The 22,127-nt window shown below is 44.0% G+C and overlaps 1 protein-coding gene across 1 annotated transcript; it reads left to right on the top strand.

Annotated features, from left to right (window-relative positions):
- Positions 1-576: 576 nt before the first annotated feature.
- Positions 577-2,375, top strand: LOC306782716 (solute carrier family 13 member 1-like; the record flags this gene model as incomplete). The annotated part of the gene is made up of 5 exons (XM_079276161.1): positions 577-683; positions 765-866; positions 1,265-1,356; positions 1,532-1,713; positions 2,370-2,375. Coding segments are annotated over 5 exons (489 nt in total), but the record flags the coding sequence as incomplete, so codon positions are not given.
- Between the last annotated feature and the right edge of the window lie 19,752 nt (positions 2,376-22,127).

The following is a 22,127-nucleotide window of genomic DNA, read 5'->3' as shown; positions in this document are numbered from 1 at the left end:
CTGCTATAAGTGCAGTTGGACACTTGGTATTGTAATTGATTAACATTAAACACTGTCAACGTCTGTTATTCTTCTCTGTAGCTTCTGTACATGTGTGTGTTGTTGGTGTGAGATATTTTTTGGAACCTTGAACAAATCCACTCCTAAATCCACAGTTAATATAATTGCAGGTTGACCTAAATCCATCTCCTGACCCTTCTGAATGTAAAACGCCTGCATGTTGACAGCCAAGAGTCAAAGGTCCCGAATAGAGTCAGCAGCTAAGTGACGGCCCTCTGAGGACTTAAGATAAGGAGTGAATAACGTTTACCCGATCACTGTGTCCCTCTCACTTTATCAGGTTTCTGTTTTCCTCACACTTTATTTTTAAAACATCAAAAGTGAACAAATCATAAAGTCAACATAGATATACATTTAAAAAAAGAATAATGAAGAAGGAAAACCAGGCCATATATTTGAGTAATTTATGTGTAATTTAAACTGTGACACTCTCTTGTGTGTGTGTGTGTACGCACACACACACACACACACACACACACACACACACACACACACACACACACACACACACACACACACAGCTTCAGGTTCCTGTGGCGATGTGGTGGAGGAGAGCAGTCTGAGAAAGAGGCAGCAGCAAGAAAAGTCCTAGAAGAAGAGTACAGGTCGCTGGGACCCATGAGGTGATCATTCATTCATTCATTCATTCATCCATTCATTCATTCATTCGTTCATTGTCCCTCCTGTCGTTCCGTTCCCTGCAGCTCTCAGGAGTTCGTCACCGCGGTGGTTTTCCTGCTGATGGTGTTGTTGTGGTTGACCAGATCTCCGGGTTTCATGCCGGGCTGGACTTCTCTCTTCCCTCAGTGAGTCACATTCCTCTTTTCATTCCACTCTAGTTTATTGATTTAGTTTAAACACTTATTATTATTTGTTTGTTTACCATTTTCTATTGTAAATGTTCATATTTCCATCTTTAATTATTTTATTGTCATGAACCAAAGGCAAATTCGTATTATCTGCAAATTAACTTTCTTTTTTATTTCAACACAAAAACCGTCCTGCTGCCACAGATAATCACTCGAGCACTGAATGTGGATTCATCCACCGCTGAAAATAGTCCCCAACAAATGCACTATTTCCTCCCATAATCAGACACTGTTCATTGTAGAATCGCTTGTCCAATCAAGTGTTGATTAGTTGTATTTAAGCTGAGGTGGCATTAAAGAAGTTGATCTTTATTTTCTGTCCTTGTCTTGAGCAGTCACTCGGGCTTCATCACTGACGCCACCGTGGCTCTGCTGCTGGGCCTCCTCTTCTTCATTATACCAGCCTACGGACCGTCCAGGAAATACGGTAAATGCACGAGATGTGAGTCTGTGATTCGTACTGTAGGTTTGTCTCCTGCAACATCCACGACATGTAACCAGATATTGGAAGAAACTAAGTGCATTTACTCAAGTAGCGTTTTTTAGGTACTTGTCTGTAAATATCAGGATATATAAAAAAAAACAAATCTCACTCCCTCCAGAGGCCATGATCTGCTGGCAGGAGTCCGGCCTGTCTTTGTGGGTGGCCACGCTTCTGACACCTTTGGGTGATTTGCCAGTTTTGGCCACAATCGCAGTCTCCTGCATCATCGTCACCACGGTAACAGAGGTGGCCAGCAACGCCGCCACCATCACCATCTTCCTCCCCATCCTCTCTCCTCTGGTAGGTTCACAGTCATCGCTGTCGTCTCTCTAATCTCATCATCTGGTCTTCATGCAGAACTACATTTACTCATGAAAGAGTTTTTTACTTTATTTCTTCTTTCATTAATGCTGGTTGTTAGAAACACAGAAGATATTTACACCTGAGATGTAGTGAAGTAAAAAGTACAATATGTACCTCTGAGGTGTAGTACAGTAAAAAGTACAATCTGTACCTCTGAGATGTAGTACAGTAAAAAGTACAATATGTACCTCTGAGGTGTAGTACAGTAAAAAGTACAATATGTACCTCTGAGATGTAGTACAGTAAAAAGTGTCATAAAGTGGAAATACACAAGTAAATTCCCTCGTAATGTTACTTAAATACAGTACTTTATGAAATGTGAAACAAAAAGACAAATCAGTTCAAACTTCATGAGTTTTTATTGTGTTGAGGATCAGCAGAGAGGACTGATTAATGTCTGGGGTGTCCGTAGCTGCAGAAGAAGAAGTGAATCAAAATCCAGAAAAACAGAAAAAAGCGTCAAAAATTAAAAACATGATGCTGTTTTAATGTGTACACGTACACACACACACACACACACACACACACACACACACACACACACACACACACACACGTTGTTTGTATATGTTTGTGTTGCTCTGTATTTACAGCTCTAGAACAGACAAGAGAAACACTGGCCTCTAGTGGCCACAGTGTATTTAAGTTACAGCCTCTAAACACAAGTTATTTACATAAACTATATAAATACACAGTATGAAAACAATACACCGAAATAAAACTAATTCTTCATTTAGTTCGTTTAGTTGAAACTGTTTCAGCCAACGTTATGTTCGTGTTTTTGCTGTAGGTGTTTCTAATATTTTGTCCACCCTTTGTTTATATAAGTAGACAAAATATAAGAGTTTCTAAAATGTCATTTTTAAAAATACTTTTAAAGTAATAATTACATATAATTTCTAAACCCTCCCCCCCCAAAAATAAATTATATAAATATTACCTTTGTTCACTTTGTGTAATTATCTTTCCTTTGTTGGTGTTTAAATGAAGGGATAAAGTGTATATTTTCATGCTGTTCTCACTGTGAGGCATATCTCTAAATGTTCTCTCGTTGACTGTGAATTAAAACACATGTTGCTTCCCTTTTCCAGTCAAAGATCGTCTATGAGAGAGCGGAGGTATCACTCAGAGGGTTGAAAGCTTCCCCACTACTGACCTGCAAAAGTGGGCGTTTATCGGAGAAATCAGTGAACTTTGTTATTTTAAGGAAATCGTTTATCTTTGTGCACATTTCAATCTCGAACAATTTTGATTTGATGAAAATCTTAGAAGGAAAGTTTGACATTTTTGCAAATATACTTATTTGTGTTATTGGCAGAGACTTTGATGAGAAGATCGTTACCAGTCGATTAGCATAGCTTAGCACGAAGAGTGGTGGTCTGACTCTTTTGGTAAAAAAATGTAAATCATGATTTGTTTTTTACACCTTTGTTTTTGTAAGAATCTTAAGCCTACAATAAAATATAACAGTGCCGAACTAACGGCTTTCCCCGTTTCCTGTGTTTGTGCTAAGCTAAGCTACGCTAAGCTAGCTGTAGCTTCATGTTCATTGTACCGTTTGTCATAATATCGCCAAGGATTACAACCATGCAAACTGTCTTTATGCTCATTACTTGTTTTATTTGTGTCACTCTGGTGGGAATGGGTTTCCATAGCCTTGTGGTCGTTTGCAGCCTACAATTAAGTCAGGTGACATATTTGTAGTTTCCATGAACATTTCCATTTTATATTACTTCATAGCCTTCGTCTACTCCAATACATAAATATTGTTTTACTCCAATGCATTTATTTGACAATTATAGCCGTTTACTTTTTACATAAAAATATGAAATATGCTTTTTTTGATATGATGTACTACGAATACCCAGTGGTATACAAACTAAAAATGACTGAACCCACACCTTTAAAATACACTTACATGTATTTTTGTGTGATAAACAGAATAGTATAATATTCTATATTAATACTTATATAACACTTTGAATAGATGCATGATGAACACGTTTTAATACATACTACTTTTAATTCAGTAAGAATTTAACTCCGGGACTTTTACCTTTGATGGAGTATTTATTGGCTGTGGTATTTATACTTTTACTGTATTTTTTTCACCACTGAAGACTCGCAGTGTTCCGCGGGCTTCGTGGTTTTAGAAACAGCGACAGAGTGAGACCTCTCGCTGTTGGTTTCTTTCCCTATCTGCGGTTGCAGCCACAGGTTGCTCACCTGTGTGCTGGAGCGCTCGAGTCACACACAGAGCGTGCGCGAGAGCTCCGTGCTGCAGCCAGTGGCGGCGGACGCGCGCTGCCATTCCAACACTCACATTCCCGGTGCGACGGAACGAAAGCGCACGCTGGCGACAAACCTCCGCGATATTAACCGTTGACACTCTACTGGAAATTACGGATGTTTCTTCGCCGGGTTCGTGGTCTATAAAACACCGGAACGGGGGAGATACCGGAGGGGTCGGTAAAGTGCAGCTCCGTTAACGCCACGTCGACTAAAACAAACAAACTAAAACAGTTGGGTTTTTTCGGTTTGAACCGGACTTTTAACGCCGTGAACCATGCTGGACCCGTCCTCCAGCGAAGACACCGGCGGGGAGTCCGACCCAGAAGTTGTGCAGGAGGCTCCGAGGAAACCAGCAGCCGGTCCGGCGGGGAAACGTGGGAACAACAACACCAGCAGCACCTGCAGCAACACCAGCAGCAGCAGCAGCAGCCGGGCGCGCGGCCAGCGGCGTCAGTCCGCCGCACCTGGAGGTGCCCCCGGTAAAGGAGCTAAAGACAGCAAAGCTACAGGTGAAGAGGAGGAGGAGGAGAGGAAGGAGCGCGAGCGGATCCAGAAGGAGGAAGAGGAGAGGAAAATTAAACTGCAGATTTACGTGTTCGTGCTGCGGTGCATAGCCTACCCGTTCAACGCCAAGCAGCCCACCGACATGGCCCGGCGGCAGCAGAAGGTGAGTCCAGAGCCGAAACACCTGTTGGTGTCACGTGACCTGCTAACCTCACCTCCTTTTACAATGTGTCACTTTAAAGCGTGCTCTCTTACCTGACCTAATATTTCTATCTTAATAAACGCGACACGTTGTATGAAATGAATGCTGAATTCAACACTTGACTTGTTCGGTGTTTCTCTCGTTTGTGCTGTTTGTTCGCGCGGTTCGCTTCATGTCAACCTTACACTGACAGACACCCTAAAGGAGTCTGGCATGTCTTTATATATATATATATATATATATATATATATATATATATATATATATATATATATATATATATATATATATATATATATATATATATATATATATATATATATATATATATATATATATATATATATATATATATATATATATATATATATATATATATATATATATATATATATATATATATATATATATATATATATATATATGAATGACATGCCGGGGACCTGAGAGGATCCAGGTTGTAGCTCATGCATAGACCAAGTGACCAACCACCCGGTGACATCATAACTCACTCAAACCAGGCTAGCCACACCCTGAAACCAGACATCGGGGCCAAATACATCTCAGTAAACCATTACAAAAATAATATGAACCCACTTCCTCTTCTAATCCACTTTGTTGATACTTACCAATGCAAACCCAAAGCGCTCATGAAGTGACATGTGATGGGTTTCCTGCAACATGAAAGCAGCTTCACTGGGTTAATGGAACACCTGCTGATTGAGAATCACTCACTCAGTGAAGATGGATGTTCCTCCGACAGAAGGCAGACGTGGGAGTTTATTTGTGCACAAATATATAAGCATCCGAATATGAAACCCCACATAATGAGGCAGGACCCCCCCCCCCCCCCCCCCCCCTCCCGAGGTCCAGCAGGAGACACCAGCCCGTTTCCTGGAGCTTCATTTCCTGCTTCTCCCCGAGCATAAAGTAAACAGCAGTGTGTGTGTGTGACATCGAATTCTTGTCTCGCGGAAGGAAGCGGACTTCCTCGTGCGCCAGCGCTGCCACGGTGGAAGAGGCGGCAGGAGGCGAGTTGCCAGTTTGAATCCCTCGACTCTCGCCCGGCAGACGGGTCTGGATCGATGTAACGCTCAGGATGAGCTTCGTGGATTCATCTGCAGAGGAATGAACCAATCAGAGGACAGGCTGAGGCACGTCTGTCTGTCTGAATTAGTATTCACAGTACGAGTATAACTCCATGAAGTGGGTTCCATTAGTTTATGTCCAGTTCTGCCCCGCTGCTCATACACCATCACCTGCATGTGCTTCACAGTGTGAGTGTGAAGGTAGCTTCACTGTCTCAGGCACAGCGTGCTAATTCACCGACATCTCAGACCCCTGAAAGCCTCGCATGCAACATTTTGGAGACAATTATTCAACACTTACAGTTGTGACTAAAATGTCTCGTTTTAAAGCTTAATGCCGAGCGGTTTGTATTTCATTCATTTATTCACAGATGTGAACAGTGAGTGCGAGAGACGGTTTTCATCCATAAATGACAGACAGCTCTGGAATGCCATCGAGTATTTCTCACATTGTTTCCATATTCTGGACTCTGTGGTACGGACTGTGTTCTACTGGCAGCACTGGTACATTTACTCAACTTCTACTCTACTAAAGTACAACTTTGATGCTACTTTCTACTCTACTACATGTCAGAGGGACACATATTGGATGTTTTACTTCACTACATTTATGTATAATGATACAATGTATCGTTATACATTTAATTAAACCACCCGGCATCATTGAAATGAATACCGTTAGCTTTACTGCAGCCAGCTACAGTTTTAATATCTTGCTGCAGCAATAATATTCTTCTAATAGCCGTCGCTGTGCCGTAGTTAAGCCGTCGCAGAAACTGGAGATGAAGATGTAGTCACTGCGCATGTGCACATTTAAAAATAGTCTGTGCACATCCTGTCACTTTCCTCTGGAGGCGGAGTTAATGATGCTAGCCGGCGCTGCGCGTTGGCCCTTCAGCGGCTCCACTGTGGGCCTCCGTGATGCTCGCTCCTCAGGCCTCCACCTCCCAGAACACTCCTGATGATTACAGCCCAAACACCCGGAGAGTTGATCTCCATGCAGTACAACTAATCTGCTGCAGCTTCTTTTGGATGTTTTTATGTAATGCGTTTCTGATGTCACATAGTTAAGTGAGTAACCACGTGGCCTCTTTCTTTAACGCACATCTGCTTTACTTTACAATAACTTCTGCCGATGAAGAACGATAAATAAAACAATCTCACGTTGTAACTTCTCACTTTCAGTCAAAAGTTTGAGGAACTTTGAAGCCGACACAGACGAGAAGTCCTGAGAGTTTGATCACAGCTGGACGAACTCCATCTGCTGATGAAGATCATGTGATTTGATCGAAAGCTGAAATGTTGATGGACTGAGGTTGGGCTGCCTCCTCCCAGGCGACTCCTTCATTTGTCTTAGTCGACAAAGATTTCTTCAGTTAATAAGTGATTCTTTTTTTTTTTTTAATGCTTTTGTCGTTTTGAATGACTTATTTCCAAGAAGCTTCTCTGGTAAACACAAGATTTAAAACTTCAGAAGCGACAGAACAAGAGAACCCCGTTGTTGTTGTCGTTGTTGTTGTCGTTGTTGTTGTTGTGAGAGCACCCTGGTACGAAGCACACCGGTACCGTAGCTTCAGAGGCGTCACTCTTTCTAACGACATATTTTCACCGTCTTATACTTCAACACTTTTACAACAAAATGAGACTTTCTTGACGTGCAAAATCATCTTTTCAATTGACAAACAACAAATGTGTAATTCATGGCACAACTGGAATCCAATCATTATGATTGTCCTCGGGGGGGGGGGGGGGGGGGGGGGACATTGGGCTGACCCGGTTCAGCAGGAAGAAAAACAAACAAATCGTTCATTTTGAACAGGAAGTAGAAGAAGTGTCAGAGACATTATCCTCCTTCTGGTACGGAGGCTTTGCCCACTATTTTATGAACTGTTTTCAAACACTTAGTTATTCATTACTTCCCCTCCAGCCACTGATGAGTCGTGTATCCTGTTTGCTGATTTAAACATTAACAGGTTCTCTGAGGGTAGCGTGACGCTCGACATGAATCGCACTGACCGGAGAAACCACGAGGTCTTTTGGGGGAAGTTTTGTAGAGAAACAGAAGCGGAGAAACCAGCCGTGCAACATCTCGTCTTTCCTTGTTTGCACAGTTTAAATGTTGGACTGAATGTGCTTCGAGCGTCCTTTTAAAGGATCTGGTGTCCCGTCAGAGCTCTCTGTTAATACTCGGCTCCTCCGTCTGAGGCTGCTTAAAGTCTCCTGAGCTCTGGAGAGATCAGGAGAGTCCTAAAGGGTGAATGAGCATCCATACTTGTTGTGCCTCAGAGGACCCTGGCTTTATGTTTGGTGGAGAGTCTGGTGCTGATGAATCGACCAGCTCTGAATCACACGAGAGGAAGGAAACTCCAGCTTCACCCGAGGCGTCTGGATAAAACAAAGGATGTTTATTTCCCAAAGAGCTCATTATTTATTCAAATTCATTATTAACACGTCAAGTTGAATAAGCAGCCGATCAGAATCGCCACACAGCCACAAATCTGACCCGTGCAGGAGGAGAAGTCGATAGTAATCCGGTTCTTTATTTCTCTCCCCGTCGCTCGTAAAGTGAACCGCGAGGGTCGAGTTAAAGCTCCTCTATGAGGCACAAGGGACGGATGTTCAACACGTTTAAGATCTTCACCGGCTGAGAAGGTTGAGCCGCCTCTCTGGTTCTCTCGTCCGCCGTGGAGAAGCCACTTTGCTCGGTTGCTTCTCGGCTCTTTGTTTTCCTGCAGCGCTGCAGAACTTCGCGCCGTCAGCTGCTGTTGTGGACGAGGAGCTGCTGCTGAACGGTGAAACGTTGATGTTGTTACCGCCGGCGACCATGTGGACCATCGCATAGCTCAGCACTGGATATTCGACCTGTGCTGCGGCCTTGAGGCTTCTTTCAAAAAGACTCTGGTTAAAGAGTGGAGCAGCTAGTGGAGAATATTTCTGCATGTATTGCTTCTTCCGTGTGTGTGTGTGTGTGTGTGTGTGTGTGTGTGTGTGTGTGAGATATTGTCCCTGGCAGGGAGAGGAAACTCCCACCTGTTGTGTTCTCTCGCCTGTCAAACATCGGAAGCCTCCCGTCTTCCCCCGGTGTTTCTGTTTCCGAGAGCGCCTACGAGCGGCGCAGGGACACCATGAAGAACCCCCCTGAAGGGGGCCCACGCATCGCTCCCTGCACACATCTAATCCCCTGGCAGCTGTTCATTACACAAACACGATAAACACCACCTTCTGCTGATGTGGAGGCTCGTTCTTCTTTTCAGTTTTTATTTCTGCGGGTTAGTGGGCGTGTTTTTTGGCCGTAGATTAGCTGGAGGCGACTTCCGTCCTCCTTTGTCAGCGCTCCTTCCCCTGTCAGACTCCCTGAGACGGGGCTCTTCTCAGAGGGTTATGTAACCTCTCCTCCTCTTCCTCTTCCTCTTCCTCTCAGAAGTGAAAGGATGTCTCAGCAGGGCTGTGACGGAGCAGGGAGCTCCGTGAACAGCATCAGCCCCGCGGCCAAAGACTCGAGCGCTCTGCAGTCAGCTGAGCATCACAGTCGGGGCTCCACATTCACTTTTTGAGGCTCTAAATTTACCTTTAAGTTGTCCACGCAAAAGTCCCGTGTACTGGTGAATATGACTCATGTACTTTTCAACATGTTGGCAAACGAAGGATTCAGACGAACAAACGGATGAACATAAACTGTGCAAATCAGCTTGTTGTGCTGACCTCAGCACGTTGACGCTAAAGGTCACACAGTTTCCAGGCGGAACTTTTTTACGTGTGAACTTTGATGCATGTTATGTGGAATCAGTCTGTTTACCGTGTATTCTATACTACCGTGACGGTTCCGCATGAATACATGAGCCGAGGTTTTGATATTGTTTTTGCTGCTGTGCAGCTGCAGAGAGCTTGTTCAACTTGCAGCACCTTGTATTTTATCCTCCATGTTGGATTTCTGAGTCCCAATACAGCAGTGAGTTATTTCTGTTCACTACATGCCCTGCTGTATTCACCCGTGGACACCTGCACACTGCTGGTGTGTGTGTGTGTGTGTGTGTGTGTGTGTGTGTGTGTTCTGTAAAATATGAAGTTACGTATTAACAGTCTAAAATGTAAAGAGATCCGGTTAATATACAGACTATTGGTCTGAGCTACTTCCTGCTTCCCTGTTGAACAGCAACATTGGTTATTTTAAGATGTTTGGATGAACAGCGAGTAAGCCCAGAATGCATTGCAAAAGTGTGTGTGTGTGTGTGTGTGTGTGTGTGTGTGTGTGTGTGTACATACATGTACGTACACACATGTGCGTATACATATATGTGCGTATACATATGTGCGTACACATATATGTATATACATATATGTGTATATACATATATGTATATACACGTATATATGTATACACACATATATATGTATATATATATGTGTATGTATGTGTGTATATGTGTATATATATATATATATATATATATATATATATATATATGTGTATGTATATATATATATATGTGTATGTATATATATATACGTATATATATATATGTATATGTATATGTATATGTATATGTATATATATGTGTACATGTTCTCTACTGGTTCTCTCTCTGTCGTTGTGCTTTCCCGAGCAGTGGAGCGTGAACGCTCACTCAGTCAGCTCAGTGATCCTCATTTCTTTATTCTTGTGTTTTACAGGAAGCTTCTCTATCACGTCGAGTGTAGAACTGGAGCTCCAGCAGTGCTGCAGCTGTTATTTTAATCGATTTTTCACTTTAATGTTCAGTTATCCGCCCCCAAATGAGCAGAATTCAACTCCACACAAAACCTTAGATTTGTCTTTTGTTTAAACTAAATGTTTCCATTGTAGGTCGAACATTCACAGAATATACTGCCATCGTAATCAGTCAGTGTGATGATAAGTGCCAGCCCTGCATGTTTCTAGTGTTCCTTTGTGTTCTCATGAAGCATTGATTAGGTGGAGGTACTGTGAAGCACAAAGGCTCTGCAGATCTCCGGCTGTGAAATTGAAAATGACACCTTTCTTATTTGCAATCAGTTTTCTTTTCATAGCCGAACCATTCAGACCGAAGTCATTTGTGACTGAATTGCTCCCTTGGGGCCGCACACTCCTTCTGTTTTCAACCTCTGAATCATCATCCTGTTTGTCTGTCATCAGATAATGTCAAATTATTCCCCATCTGGAGCTGTAGCCTTCAGTCTGTTAGCGCTGTACCTGCTTGTTCTTCAGGGTAGGGGGGGGGGGGGGGGCAGGTTATCAATCACAGGCGGCAACCTCCGGTTCTGAAAAGTGAAGCCGATGCTTCATGTGTTAAAGCTGCATTCTCTCTAGTGTCCAGCAGGGGGCGACTCCTCTGGTTGTATAGAAGTCTATAGAAAATGACTCTACTTCTCTCTTGATTTATTCCCTCAGTAAACATTGTAAACATGAGTTTATGTCTCAATCTCTAGTTTCAAGTCTTCTTCAATACAGCATGATGTTCATTTAGTACATTATGGTCCATTTAGAGTCACACAGACCATAAAGCAGGGGATGCTTTAGGGCCACCACAAAAACGAATGACATTCCCATTGGACTGTGGGAGGAAACCCACGCTGACACGGGGAGAACATGCACATGCACATGCACAGGAGGTACATTGTAAATATAGTGTCTGCTACACAAGAGCATGCTAGCATCGTAGCTGTTAGCATGCTGAGTGATTGAGAGCCCCGGCCTGACTGCAGACTCTTGGTCTTGTTGGTCATAATGGATGTTTTAGCTCATTTACTTTGAATCGCATCGACTATCTCACTTCCCTGCTCATCGCTCACTCAATACTCCATCAGGTTGTTGTTGGCGCTGATGTTCTTCCTTCCAGGCGTTTGGTTCAGATCATTTCTGAGAGAAGAATCAACCTGCAGAGAGAGAATCCATCAAAGTTGATGTTTACTTCCTGTTACTTTCCACACGATTGTCCCGGGTTGTGCAGTTCAGAGCGTTTGTAAACTCTTCTTACTGTTCAGGCATTTGAGAAAGCAAAGTTCAACTATTTAAATTCTTCCCATCTGTAGTGGTGCACTGAGGTTCTGATGTTTGCTTTTTGATAAAGACACAAAAGCTAGAGTCTCATGGTGAGCGATGTCAAATGAAAATAAAACACTTGTTTTCCTCCATGTCTTCCTCCTGAGGCGCTGAGGACGTGTTTCTTTCTTTGAACCGTGTTCATTTCAGTCCCTGACCAGGGTCCGCGCAGCAGACCGCCCGTGTTTTAACGACCTTTGATCCGTCCGCCCAGCAAACATCATGATCACCCGCGGAAACAGAGCCGGCGTTTAGCGGGCCCATACTACTGAAGTCGGATCTGTCCCTGAATGTGACGAGCTTCAGACGAACGCCACCTTTACAGAGGCCGATGTTTGTCTTTGTGCCTCAGTGGGCTGCTCTGTGTTTTACTGAGCACATCACGTTCCTGCGAGTTCATTTGGTTCTTGTGTCCATGCGGTTTTGATGTTTATTGACGATACAATCGCAACATTATTCATCTACTGCGCTGATTAACTGGCGGTATTACTGGCCACGTTTGCACAATTATTATATATGAGATCATATCTAGACGTTTAAAACCTCATTCAGTCTGAATAAGAACAGGGAAGCCTCCAGTTTCATTTCGTTTTCATGCAAAGACCTGTTATCGTGGTGCGTCTCCTCTTTTTGTGGCGTAAATCTGCTTCTTGATGAATCAAAGTCACATAGAATGTGTGTCCAAAGTCTACCTGGGTCCTGTTTCCAGGCAGTACTTCTTCTTCATGTGTTTTGAAAGCAGTCCAAAAGCCTTCAGTGTCTCCAGAGGGAGCTGTGTGAAGTCTGTTGAGCCCTGGATCACTTTGCAGGCATCCTTACACGCTATTGGCACTCTCTTTAAAGAGAAAACACTTCAGATTGTCATTCAATCAAATCTCATCTTCTTTTCTTTTTATGGTGCATTCCTTCTGCAATAATGTGTATTCGTGTATTGACGTCCAATAGTTACTTCTTTATGTCGTAGTTTTTATCAGATGTTCCTTCCTGAATCTGATTGCTGAACTTTGTTGCTGATACAGAATGCCGATCTTATACCAGCGCATAAAGAACTAATACATATGTTTGTATTTATTAGAGGTGCCGGTTCAGCCCAGTGAAGTCAAAGCTTCACGTGTTAAAGCTGCATTCTCTCTAGTGTCCACCAGGGGGCGACTCCTCTGGTTGTATAGAAGTCTATAGAAAATGACTCTACTTCTCTCTTGATTTATTCCCTCAGTAAACATTGTAAACATGAGTTCATGTCTCAATCTCTAGTTTCAAGTCTTCTTCAGGTCTCTACCAGAGACGTATACGGCGTCTCTGTCACTCCTCAGTCCAGATGTGGTCACTTCCTGTTCATCGGTTGAATAAACAACATGGTGACGGCTGTAATCCAAGCTGGCAAAGGCAAAATTGCCGAACTTGAGGCTTCTAAACATCAGTCCACAAACCAATGAGTGACATCACGACGACTACGTCCACTTCTTGTATACGGGTAATACATGTGTATGTATAGAAACAAAAACAAGGCGTTTAAATACTGATTTGGAAACCTACAAGTCGATAAACCGGTTTCTGATTCAACCAAAGAAGGAAACGAGCTTCCGTCCTTGTTTTTCGTACTGAGGTTTGAGTTGTGCGTTTAGCTGCTGTGTGCAGAAATCCACCACACAATGCTTCCACGTGAAGAAGAACCACTTCATCTTTACTTCCTGTCCTTCGTGGGTGCTCTGATCAGCTCTGTGCCGCTCATTTGATGTGGCCTTTTCTTCTTTTTGACTTTCCATCACACTTGAATGCGGTAAAAGAACATTTCTTAGTGCCCTTAAAGTCTGATACCCAGATGACGGTGGTCGATGGATTCGTAATATTAATAATTTTTCTGTTGTTTAAATGTCAGCAGAGCTCCCTGATGCCGGTGCTATCACACAGCTCATTATTTGTAGTCGCTCCACCTCTTCGTTCTCGTCACGGCTGTGGAACTAGAACCTCTGTTTGTTTCTGAAATGAAGTCAAACATCTGACTTTACGCTGCCTGTTTGCCTCATCTCCCGTCTTTCTGTTGACTCTTTACTCCATCGCTCAGACTCTAAAATGTGCTTTGAATTCACTCTGAACACATCTGTAGGATTCTTGTCCCGTCATGAAAACCTATAATACATCTCATGGAGGTCTTGGTTGGACAGACAAAAGAAAACAGACCATAAAGCAGGGGATGCTTCAGGGCGGGGCTACACAGTGATTGACAGGTCTCTACCAGAGGCGTACGGTGTCTCTGCGTCACTCGTCCTCAGTCCAGATATGGTCACTTCCTGTTCACTGGCAAAAAACAACAACATGGCGACTTGAGGCTTCTAAACATCGGTCCACAAACCAATGAATGACGTCTCCGCCCACTTCTTATAGACAGTTGTTTTAACTATTTATATTCAAACTCAGCAGCTACTACAGCTCTAGAAACTGAAACATTATTGCTTTGCACCATGTTGTTATCTTAGACTTTTTATATTTACTCTCTGCATCATCGTATCTTATTATCTGAACAAAGTAAACGATTGCTTTGTGAGCAGACAGAACTCCAGCTCAGTGACAAAAGGCCTTTTATGAACAACCTGAAGTCAAAGCTGCCTTCGTTAAAATCACCTGTGCTTTCTCAGCACGTTTGTTTAAGGCTGCAAAAAAAACCCATAAATATTGAGTAAACAACTGTGCATCGTATGTGGTGAAGCTATTATTTGTGTTCATTTTGAATGAGGTTGACTTCCTTCTGGAGCAGAAGTCCATCGAGGCCACAGTCTGAAGACTTACAGACGGATCCTTCAATTTAATACTTGTTCAAACATAATTTCCATGGAAATAAATAAATGTTGTCGTACAAGTACAGTAGTTTAATGTTTTGTCACGAGATCAGAGCAGCTAGCAGGACGAGCCTTCCTGCTGATCCTGATGCTGATGTGAGAGCAGCTCCGAGTCTTCACCAATCCGTCCTCTCTGTTCACCGCGGTGCAGAAATGTCACGACGGCTCGTCGGGCCCCGGCGGTTTGATGCCGGAGCGTCTTTCGCCGGCGATGAAGTGCTTCTGAATGGGGTCGTGCGGCCGCAGTAATCTAATAAAAAGGGCTTCTACTTCTCCCCGCTCAGCGACGATCAATTGATTCAAACTGGCCTCAGCGGACGAGCCGAGGCGGCGCTGCGCTTCTATTTCTGTCCCTCTGCTGAAGTCACAGCCGTCATCTCCCCTTCTCCCCAGTCCAGTCTTTTCAATCTCATCCTCTCATTCTCTGCCCTCCGATTCCCTCTCTCCTCCTCCTCCTCCTCCTCTGTTCCTGTGGCGACCCAGTGGAGAGCTTCGCCGCCTCATTGGCTCCACCGGCAGTCATTAGAACCAGAGGCTTCTGCTGGATGCCAGCACGCTGCTTTCTCACTCTTCCGAGGCACAGTGTCTGTTTTCACCCCTCCGGATTTGTACATTTTCATGCTGGCACTCTTCACCGAGGCAGGCTGACAGTAAGCGCCGGCGTTGAATGAGCTTCTACCAGCCAGAGCTACAACACTCCCAGTGTCACCAGCCAGCCCCGATGAACGCCCGATCCCTGCCGCCCACTTCTCTTTGAAAGAAACTCTAAATCTGCAGCTTCAACCAATTTTAGTTTATAATTTCACAAAAAAGGCTTCGGCAAGAAGCTGAGGTTTTTACTGGCCCGATATTCATTTCACTTCTCTGAAATGGGAAATATAGGACTATTAACAATGAATGAAGTCATCACTGAAGCCTTATCGGCCTCTACTGAAGCAGGTCAGTGTTGACACAGTTAATCCTGTGTGACAGCAGCAACACGGTTCTCGTCTCATAGCCTGACGATCACGTGGAGCTCGAGGTTCCAACAATGAGAGGAAGCAGCTGAGGAAGCAGCTGAGGAAGCGGCGATCTCGGCGACGCTTCCTTCCTCTCGACACCTGAGGCACAGACTCCTGGATCTGAACCAGAACTCACAAGCCGGGTGTCTGTGGAGGGCTTGTACATGACAACACTGCAGCCATGGACTCCTTCAGCCGTCGGCCATTGTTTGTTCAGCTGTAAGAGCTGCTGTTCTTGCTCTTGTAACCAGTGACTGTATTTGGACTGTAGATGAGTGACAGAGACACGGAACACAGCTCTGGTAGCAGCAGCGACCTGTCAATCACAGTAGCCCCGCCCTAAAGCATACCCTGCTTTATGGATTATTTGACTCTCAATGGACCATTTATAAAAGTAGATGGCAGCCAAAGTCCATGTGCAGCAGCGTGTCTGCGTTTGGCGTATATTCACGTCGTTATTTGCAGTGTTCTCCTGAGGGAGGAGCGCTGAGAGGCACCGGCAGATGATTCTGATTTTACGTCTAATAACTATAATTGAAAGCATATTCAAAGGTTTTTGTAACTTGGACGATTGAAATGTAATTGTTGACACAACGTTTAAGTGGATGTTGACGGGAGACGAGTGGTGGCGGCGTGTCGGGTGTTGCGGGTCAGCTTGTCATCTGGACGCGTTGAACACTGACGGGCTGGTTGAGGACAGAACTTTGATGATTCCCGACAGTCTGAAAGAAGAGCAGCGGCCGAGGATCAATCATTCGCGCCTGCATGCGGTGAAATCTCATTTTGAGTCGCGGTGCTAATCCGCGCCTGCGTCTGCAGGAAATGAGTCACGAGCAATAAATCCTGAGGAGAAAAGCAGCGGAGATGAATTCCCCCGCGAGGGGGAAGCAGGTGATGGTGCAGACGGACCAGACGGAGAACAGGAGGCCTAATATGGCCGTTATGATGAAGAATATGACATCATCGTTGTGCACCTGATGACATTACGGCGCCTCGATGTTCTCTTAAAAACACGTGGATTATCCAAAGAGATGGAGATGAATCAACCCTCAACCTTAAAGCAGCTGCTCTGAACACCCTCGTGTGGGCGACTGGCCTCATCAATGAGCAACATTCATTCTTATCAAATCAATATTTGTAACTTGGGAAAATGTAGATTTCATGGCAATAATGTGATTTCTTTGCATTTTGTACTTTCTGAATGCGTTTGGTTTTCCAGCTGACGTGATGTGAATTACCTGCACGTGTGTGGAACAGGTCGATGGCTGCGTCCGTGTTCGAGCACATTCAGATCTTCATTTTGTCCAGCGTTGAGATTCACAGATAGCGATTCTCTCGACCGATTTTGAATTTTTAAAAGTCTGACCTGCTGATTCAGATTTTATACCGTCTTTCTTTTATGGGAACTTTAATTGACACAAACATTTTCTAACTTTTCTGTCACAGACAATACACGACTGCGCCAAAGATTAAAGTGGACGTTAATGGGAGTCTCTCTGTCCGCTTGGTGCTGATTTGGGAATCACCGATCCGTCCCGACACCGATACCGATCCAACACCAGCGCTCCTCTCATAAGCTGTGGCCTCACTGTGAGGAAGTGTCTTTAATGTGTCAGGCTTCACTTCAACTCCTCACTTTTTAAAACTAAATGTAACAAATAAATACATTTATTTGTTACAACATTTGAACAACAAATAAATACATTTATTTGTTGTTCATTATTGAAATGATAAATCGTATAGCAAGGTAAAAAATTACAACTCAAGCGTACATTTCTTTTGGGTCAAAACTCAAAAAGGAATTAATTTTCCAGTCTAATGTGTAAAGTCCTCCTCTTCCTCTTCCTCTTCCTCTTCCTCTTCCTCTTCCTCCTCCTCCTCCTCCTCCTCGGAGAACCAGCACTGAGGGGCAGACTGTCGGTGTTGTAATTGTTCTGTTGAGATGTCAGTGATGCAACACTCTGCATGTGCTGCGGGGATCGTTGCCATGACGATCAGGGGAGTTGTCATACTGCGACCATGCGGCACAATCTGTCTGTGTGTGTGTGCGCGTGCATATTTTTGACAGATAATTACACAGATGGTGGCTGAATATTTAGCTGTCAGCTGAGTTCAGTTTTCTTGCTCTTTTGAGGAAATGTGCTCTTCGGGATCATCACGTCTAAGAAGTTGAGCTGCAGCAGTTCATTCATTAATCGATGGACAGAAAATAATCCATTTATCTTTTTTTAGTTATTTTTCAAGCAGAAATGCTGCAAATCAAACCTCAATTCAATCGTCTCAAATGTGATGATTTGACGCTTTTCTCTGGCACACATGACGGTGAACTGATCTTTAGATTTGGACTGTTGGTTAAATCAAACGGGACATTTGAATAGAGCTGCACAGTTAATGAAATATTGATTGTGATCAAGATTTTAGCCCATTTAGACACAGGAAAGGCTCTGCTGCCTATCAAATCAAACATCCAGATGTTTTGGCTTCCTCTTTGGGGATCTGTCATGAAGCTGCAGAGCAGGAGAGTCATAGCGTCTGCATCGACGCGTCTGGGTGTCGTCGGCTCTTTATTAGAGACCTTCGGGACCTCTAGTGTGGGAAACACGACGTCGTAAACCTGCACAAGACTCAACTTCCTGTGTGTGTGTGTGTGCTCTGCCCTCTCACCATCTCTTTGTAACGATTAGGGATGCATCATACATCCGACAGTTCGGGATCCCCGATGATCCATATTGGCAGAAACTCTATTCGTGAGCGGTTAGCTGTTAGCGGTGCTGCTGTTTACGTTGTAACATTCTCGGGGATCAGCGAATAGAAAGCCAACAATCGTCAGTTAAGCTTCATATTGAATCTGCGGTTCACATGGTGCCGAACCGTGAGGGGGGATTCATTCAGATATTGATCTTTAGTCCACTGAAATGTAACATCAAACAGAGCGGTTAGCCTAACTGGTTCCATAAATGTCGGCGTCTGACTGAACAACAAAGAAGTACGTGGGAGCTGAAAGGAAACAGCTCCCAGCCTGCGTGCAGTCCTCATTATCTGAAGGTTCACCACCGCAGTGCTAGTGAGGATGCTAACTCTGGTTTCATGTGCTGACGAAGAGCCTGAAAGCATCTTCAGACGATAGCCGGATCCCAGATTACATTTCAGCCAATGTGTTCCTCCTCCACACAGACTGTTCACCTGCATTCGACCAGAGACCGCTCCGACGTGATTGGTCAATGCTACTCCGACTACAAGCGTGAAGCAGAACGCGTTCAATGCCGCGACCGTTTTGTTAGTGATGTCGCCTTGTTCCCAGATCTAAACTGGTAAATAACTGCAGAGCTGGTTGGTTACGAAGAGAAGTTCCAGACAGGTGTGTCCTCGAAACACGTGAGACGATTACACGCGCGCACACACGCACGCGCACACACACGGTGCCCTCCGTCCATTAATCGAAGACGTCTGACAGATGTGTCTCGCGCTCGCTCGGTTCATGTTATTTCTTTTCTAAACTGAGCTGCATCCTGACAGCCGAAAGTGCTACCGGGAACGAAGAGAAGTGGTCGTTTTTCTGTAGAGGCGTGACACACACACACACGCACGCACGCACACACACACACACACACACACGCACGCACACACACACACACACAGGGCATTCTTTGTGCTTATTGATCTGCCATTGGGAGGTCCTTGCTGCTGCCTAAATAAGCTGTTAACTGCTCTGGATAAGCTATCATCTCCTCCTCCGGGAGGAAGGAACTCAAATTAAAGCCTTGAGCATAAACAAGCACTAATGCACACACACACACACACACACACACACACACACACACACACACACGCCTGCTTTAATGCCGTCCCCTCCTCGTTGGTCAGATGCGTGAACGTCACAGCTGGAAATGTAAAGCGGTTGAACTCTGCTGTAATCTGGATGAAACAGTCGTCACACAGAAGCTCAACACTCGGCGCGTTATCACAGGTTCAGCATCAGCTGTTCAGAGCGCCAACAAAGGTGCTAATTAATGTGTTGCAGTTCTATTTTTAGCCTTTTTTTTGTCAGACTTGCACCTCACTATGTAAATCTCCGTCAGTCTGACGTGTCGTGTCTGAAGCGCCTGAGTCAACGTGACTCAAAATGTGCTGCTTTTCAATGAAGTCGTTGCTTATGAACCCTCACCCTGTCACATTGTTCTCTGTGGTTCTGCTCCTCTAGGGAAACAGATCCATCATGGATGGAAGTAGAGAGAAGTAGAACACGTCTTTAGCGCAGAATAACCGTTAGACATTTCTTTGATCATTCATTTTACATGAATTGGCAAACAATGGAATCTAAATCTACAATCTACAACTTGTTTCTAAGTTGCCAAAGTGTTACCAATGATTGGGGAAATATGGAGATTCTATGTGTTAATTCTATTGAACTGTTCACATTTTAACATCCTCTACTTCAGCCTCTGCTCCTCTCTGTCTGTCTCTGTCTGTCTCTGTCTGTCTCTGTCTGTCTCTGTCTGTCTCTGTCTCTCTCTGTCTCTCTCTCTGTCTGCGCTCCGTGTTCACTTCCTGTAGTTCAGTCAAAGTGTCTCCTTGTTGTCACATGACTGTTGGTCTCAGATGAATCAATCATGACTTCATAGTTTCACTGAGGAGCTCACAATTGAATGTTTTTACACAATCTGGTTAAAGTGAATGCTTTATTAGAGGAGACCTTTAGAATGAGAACATGTAGAATAAAATGTTGTTGAAATATCACAGTTTTAAGCTTTTTGTTTTTTTTTTCTGACTGAAGCGTTCGTCACACGTGTGACCACACCTGGCGGACCTCCGGAAAGATGAAAATCTGACGATTATGACCGTTTTTACTGCGATAAACGGTGTAATGCAGGAAATGCAAAGGCATAATAAGAGGGACAATCATTTACGTCAGTTTGACATGTTGCTGCTGCGGTTTGTTTGGATTGTTTCATGATGATTGACACTTTGACAGTTCTTGGGATGAACTGTCTGGTCTGATCAAATCATATCGCACGTCAGTGAAGAGGCATCACTCCGACTCAAGTTCATTTGTTTTAAAATAACTGATACTGAAAACATACAGCACTGTTAAGAACTTTCAGTTCTCATGATCTGATCCTTCAACAACTCCACCGAATGTTAGTCGTGGTGTAACGGACCGATGTTGATCCGTACGGATTCTGTACACGTGAACCTCAGACTAATGACACAGATCAATGTTAACCATCAGAGTGTAAATAAAGTTTTACTGACTCAGTAGAACTTCAACATGTGTTTCTAGTCTCTGATCTCTGATCATGTTTCATTATAAACAACCAACAGGAGGAGAGCTAGTAATGTTAGCAGCACCGCTAACGGCTAACCAACAGGAGGAGAGCGAGTAACGTTAGCAGCACCGCTAACGGCTAACCAACAGGAGGAGAGCTAGTAACGTTAGCAGCACCGCTAACGGCTAACCAACAGGAGGAGAGCTAGTAATGTTAGCAGCACCGCTAACGGCTAACCAACAGGAGGAGAGCTAGTAACGTTAGCAGCACCGCTAACGGCTAACCAACAGGAGGAGAGCTAGTAACGTTAGCAGCACCGCTAACGGCTAACCAACAGGAGGAGAGCTAGTAACGTTAGCAGCACCGCTAACGGCTAACCAACAGGAGGAGAGCTAGTAACGTTAGCAGCACCGCTAACGGCTAACCAACAGGAGAGCGAGTAACGTTAGCAGCACCGCTAACGGCTAACCAACAGGAGGAGAGCTAGTAATGTTAGCAGCACCGCTAACGGCTAACCAACAGGAGAGCTAGTAACGTTAGCAGCACCGCTAACGGCTAACCAACAGGAGGAGAGCTAGTAACGTTAGCAGCACCGCTAACGGCTAACCAACAGGAGGAGAGCTAGTAACGTTAGCAGCACCGCTAGCTGCTAATCAACGGAGGTTCACTTCAGTTACATGATGATGCCTTCAGGCTCTGCTCAGTGAACATGAGTACTGGCTGAAGGTACATTATAACGTTATCATGATGTGTTCACATGTCATCTGTAAAGTGTAGGTTTGGTGATGTACTTGAATACACATAGTAGTTTGAAGATGTTTTCACAGCAACATAAATAGATATTTAGATAATATTCCTAATCATTTGAAGTGTGTGTTTTCAAGAAGAAAAAAACACTATAAATGACTAACAAAGTACAAGTACAACATTTAGTATTTTTGATGGTTTACTGACTTCAGAGCGTTGAACTGATCTTTGGGACACAGCCTGGATCCATGTGGATCATCAATGATCGGTAATTACTATCGGCGGCAAAAAAGCCTGATCAGAGATCTCTAAAAGTCCTATTCGCTCCCGTTTTCCTTTGTGCTGATCCGATCTG

Source organism: Melanostigma gelatinosum (assembly GCF_949748355.1).
Source record: "Melanostigma gelatinosum genome assembly, chromosome: 1".
NCBI lineage: Eukaryota > Metazoa > Chordata > Actinopteri > Perciformes > Zoarcidae > Melanostigma > Melanostigma gelatinosum.
This window is presented reverse-complemented; position numbering and strand designations above follow the sequence as displayed.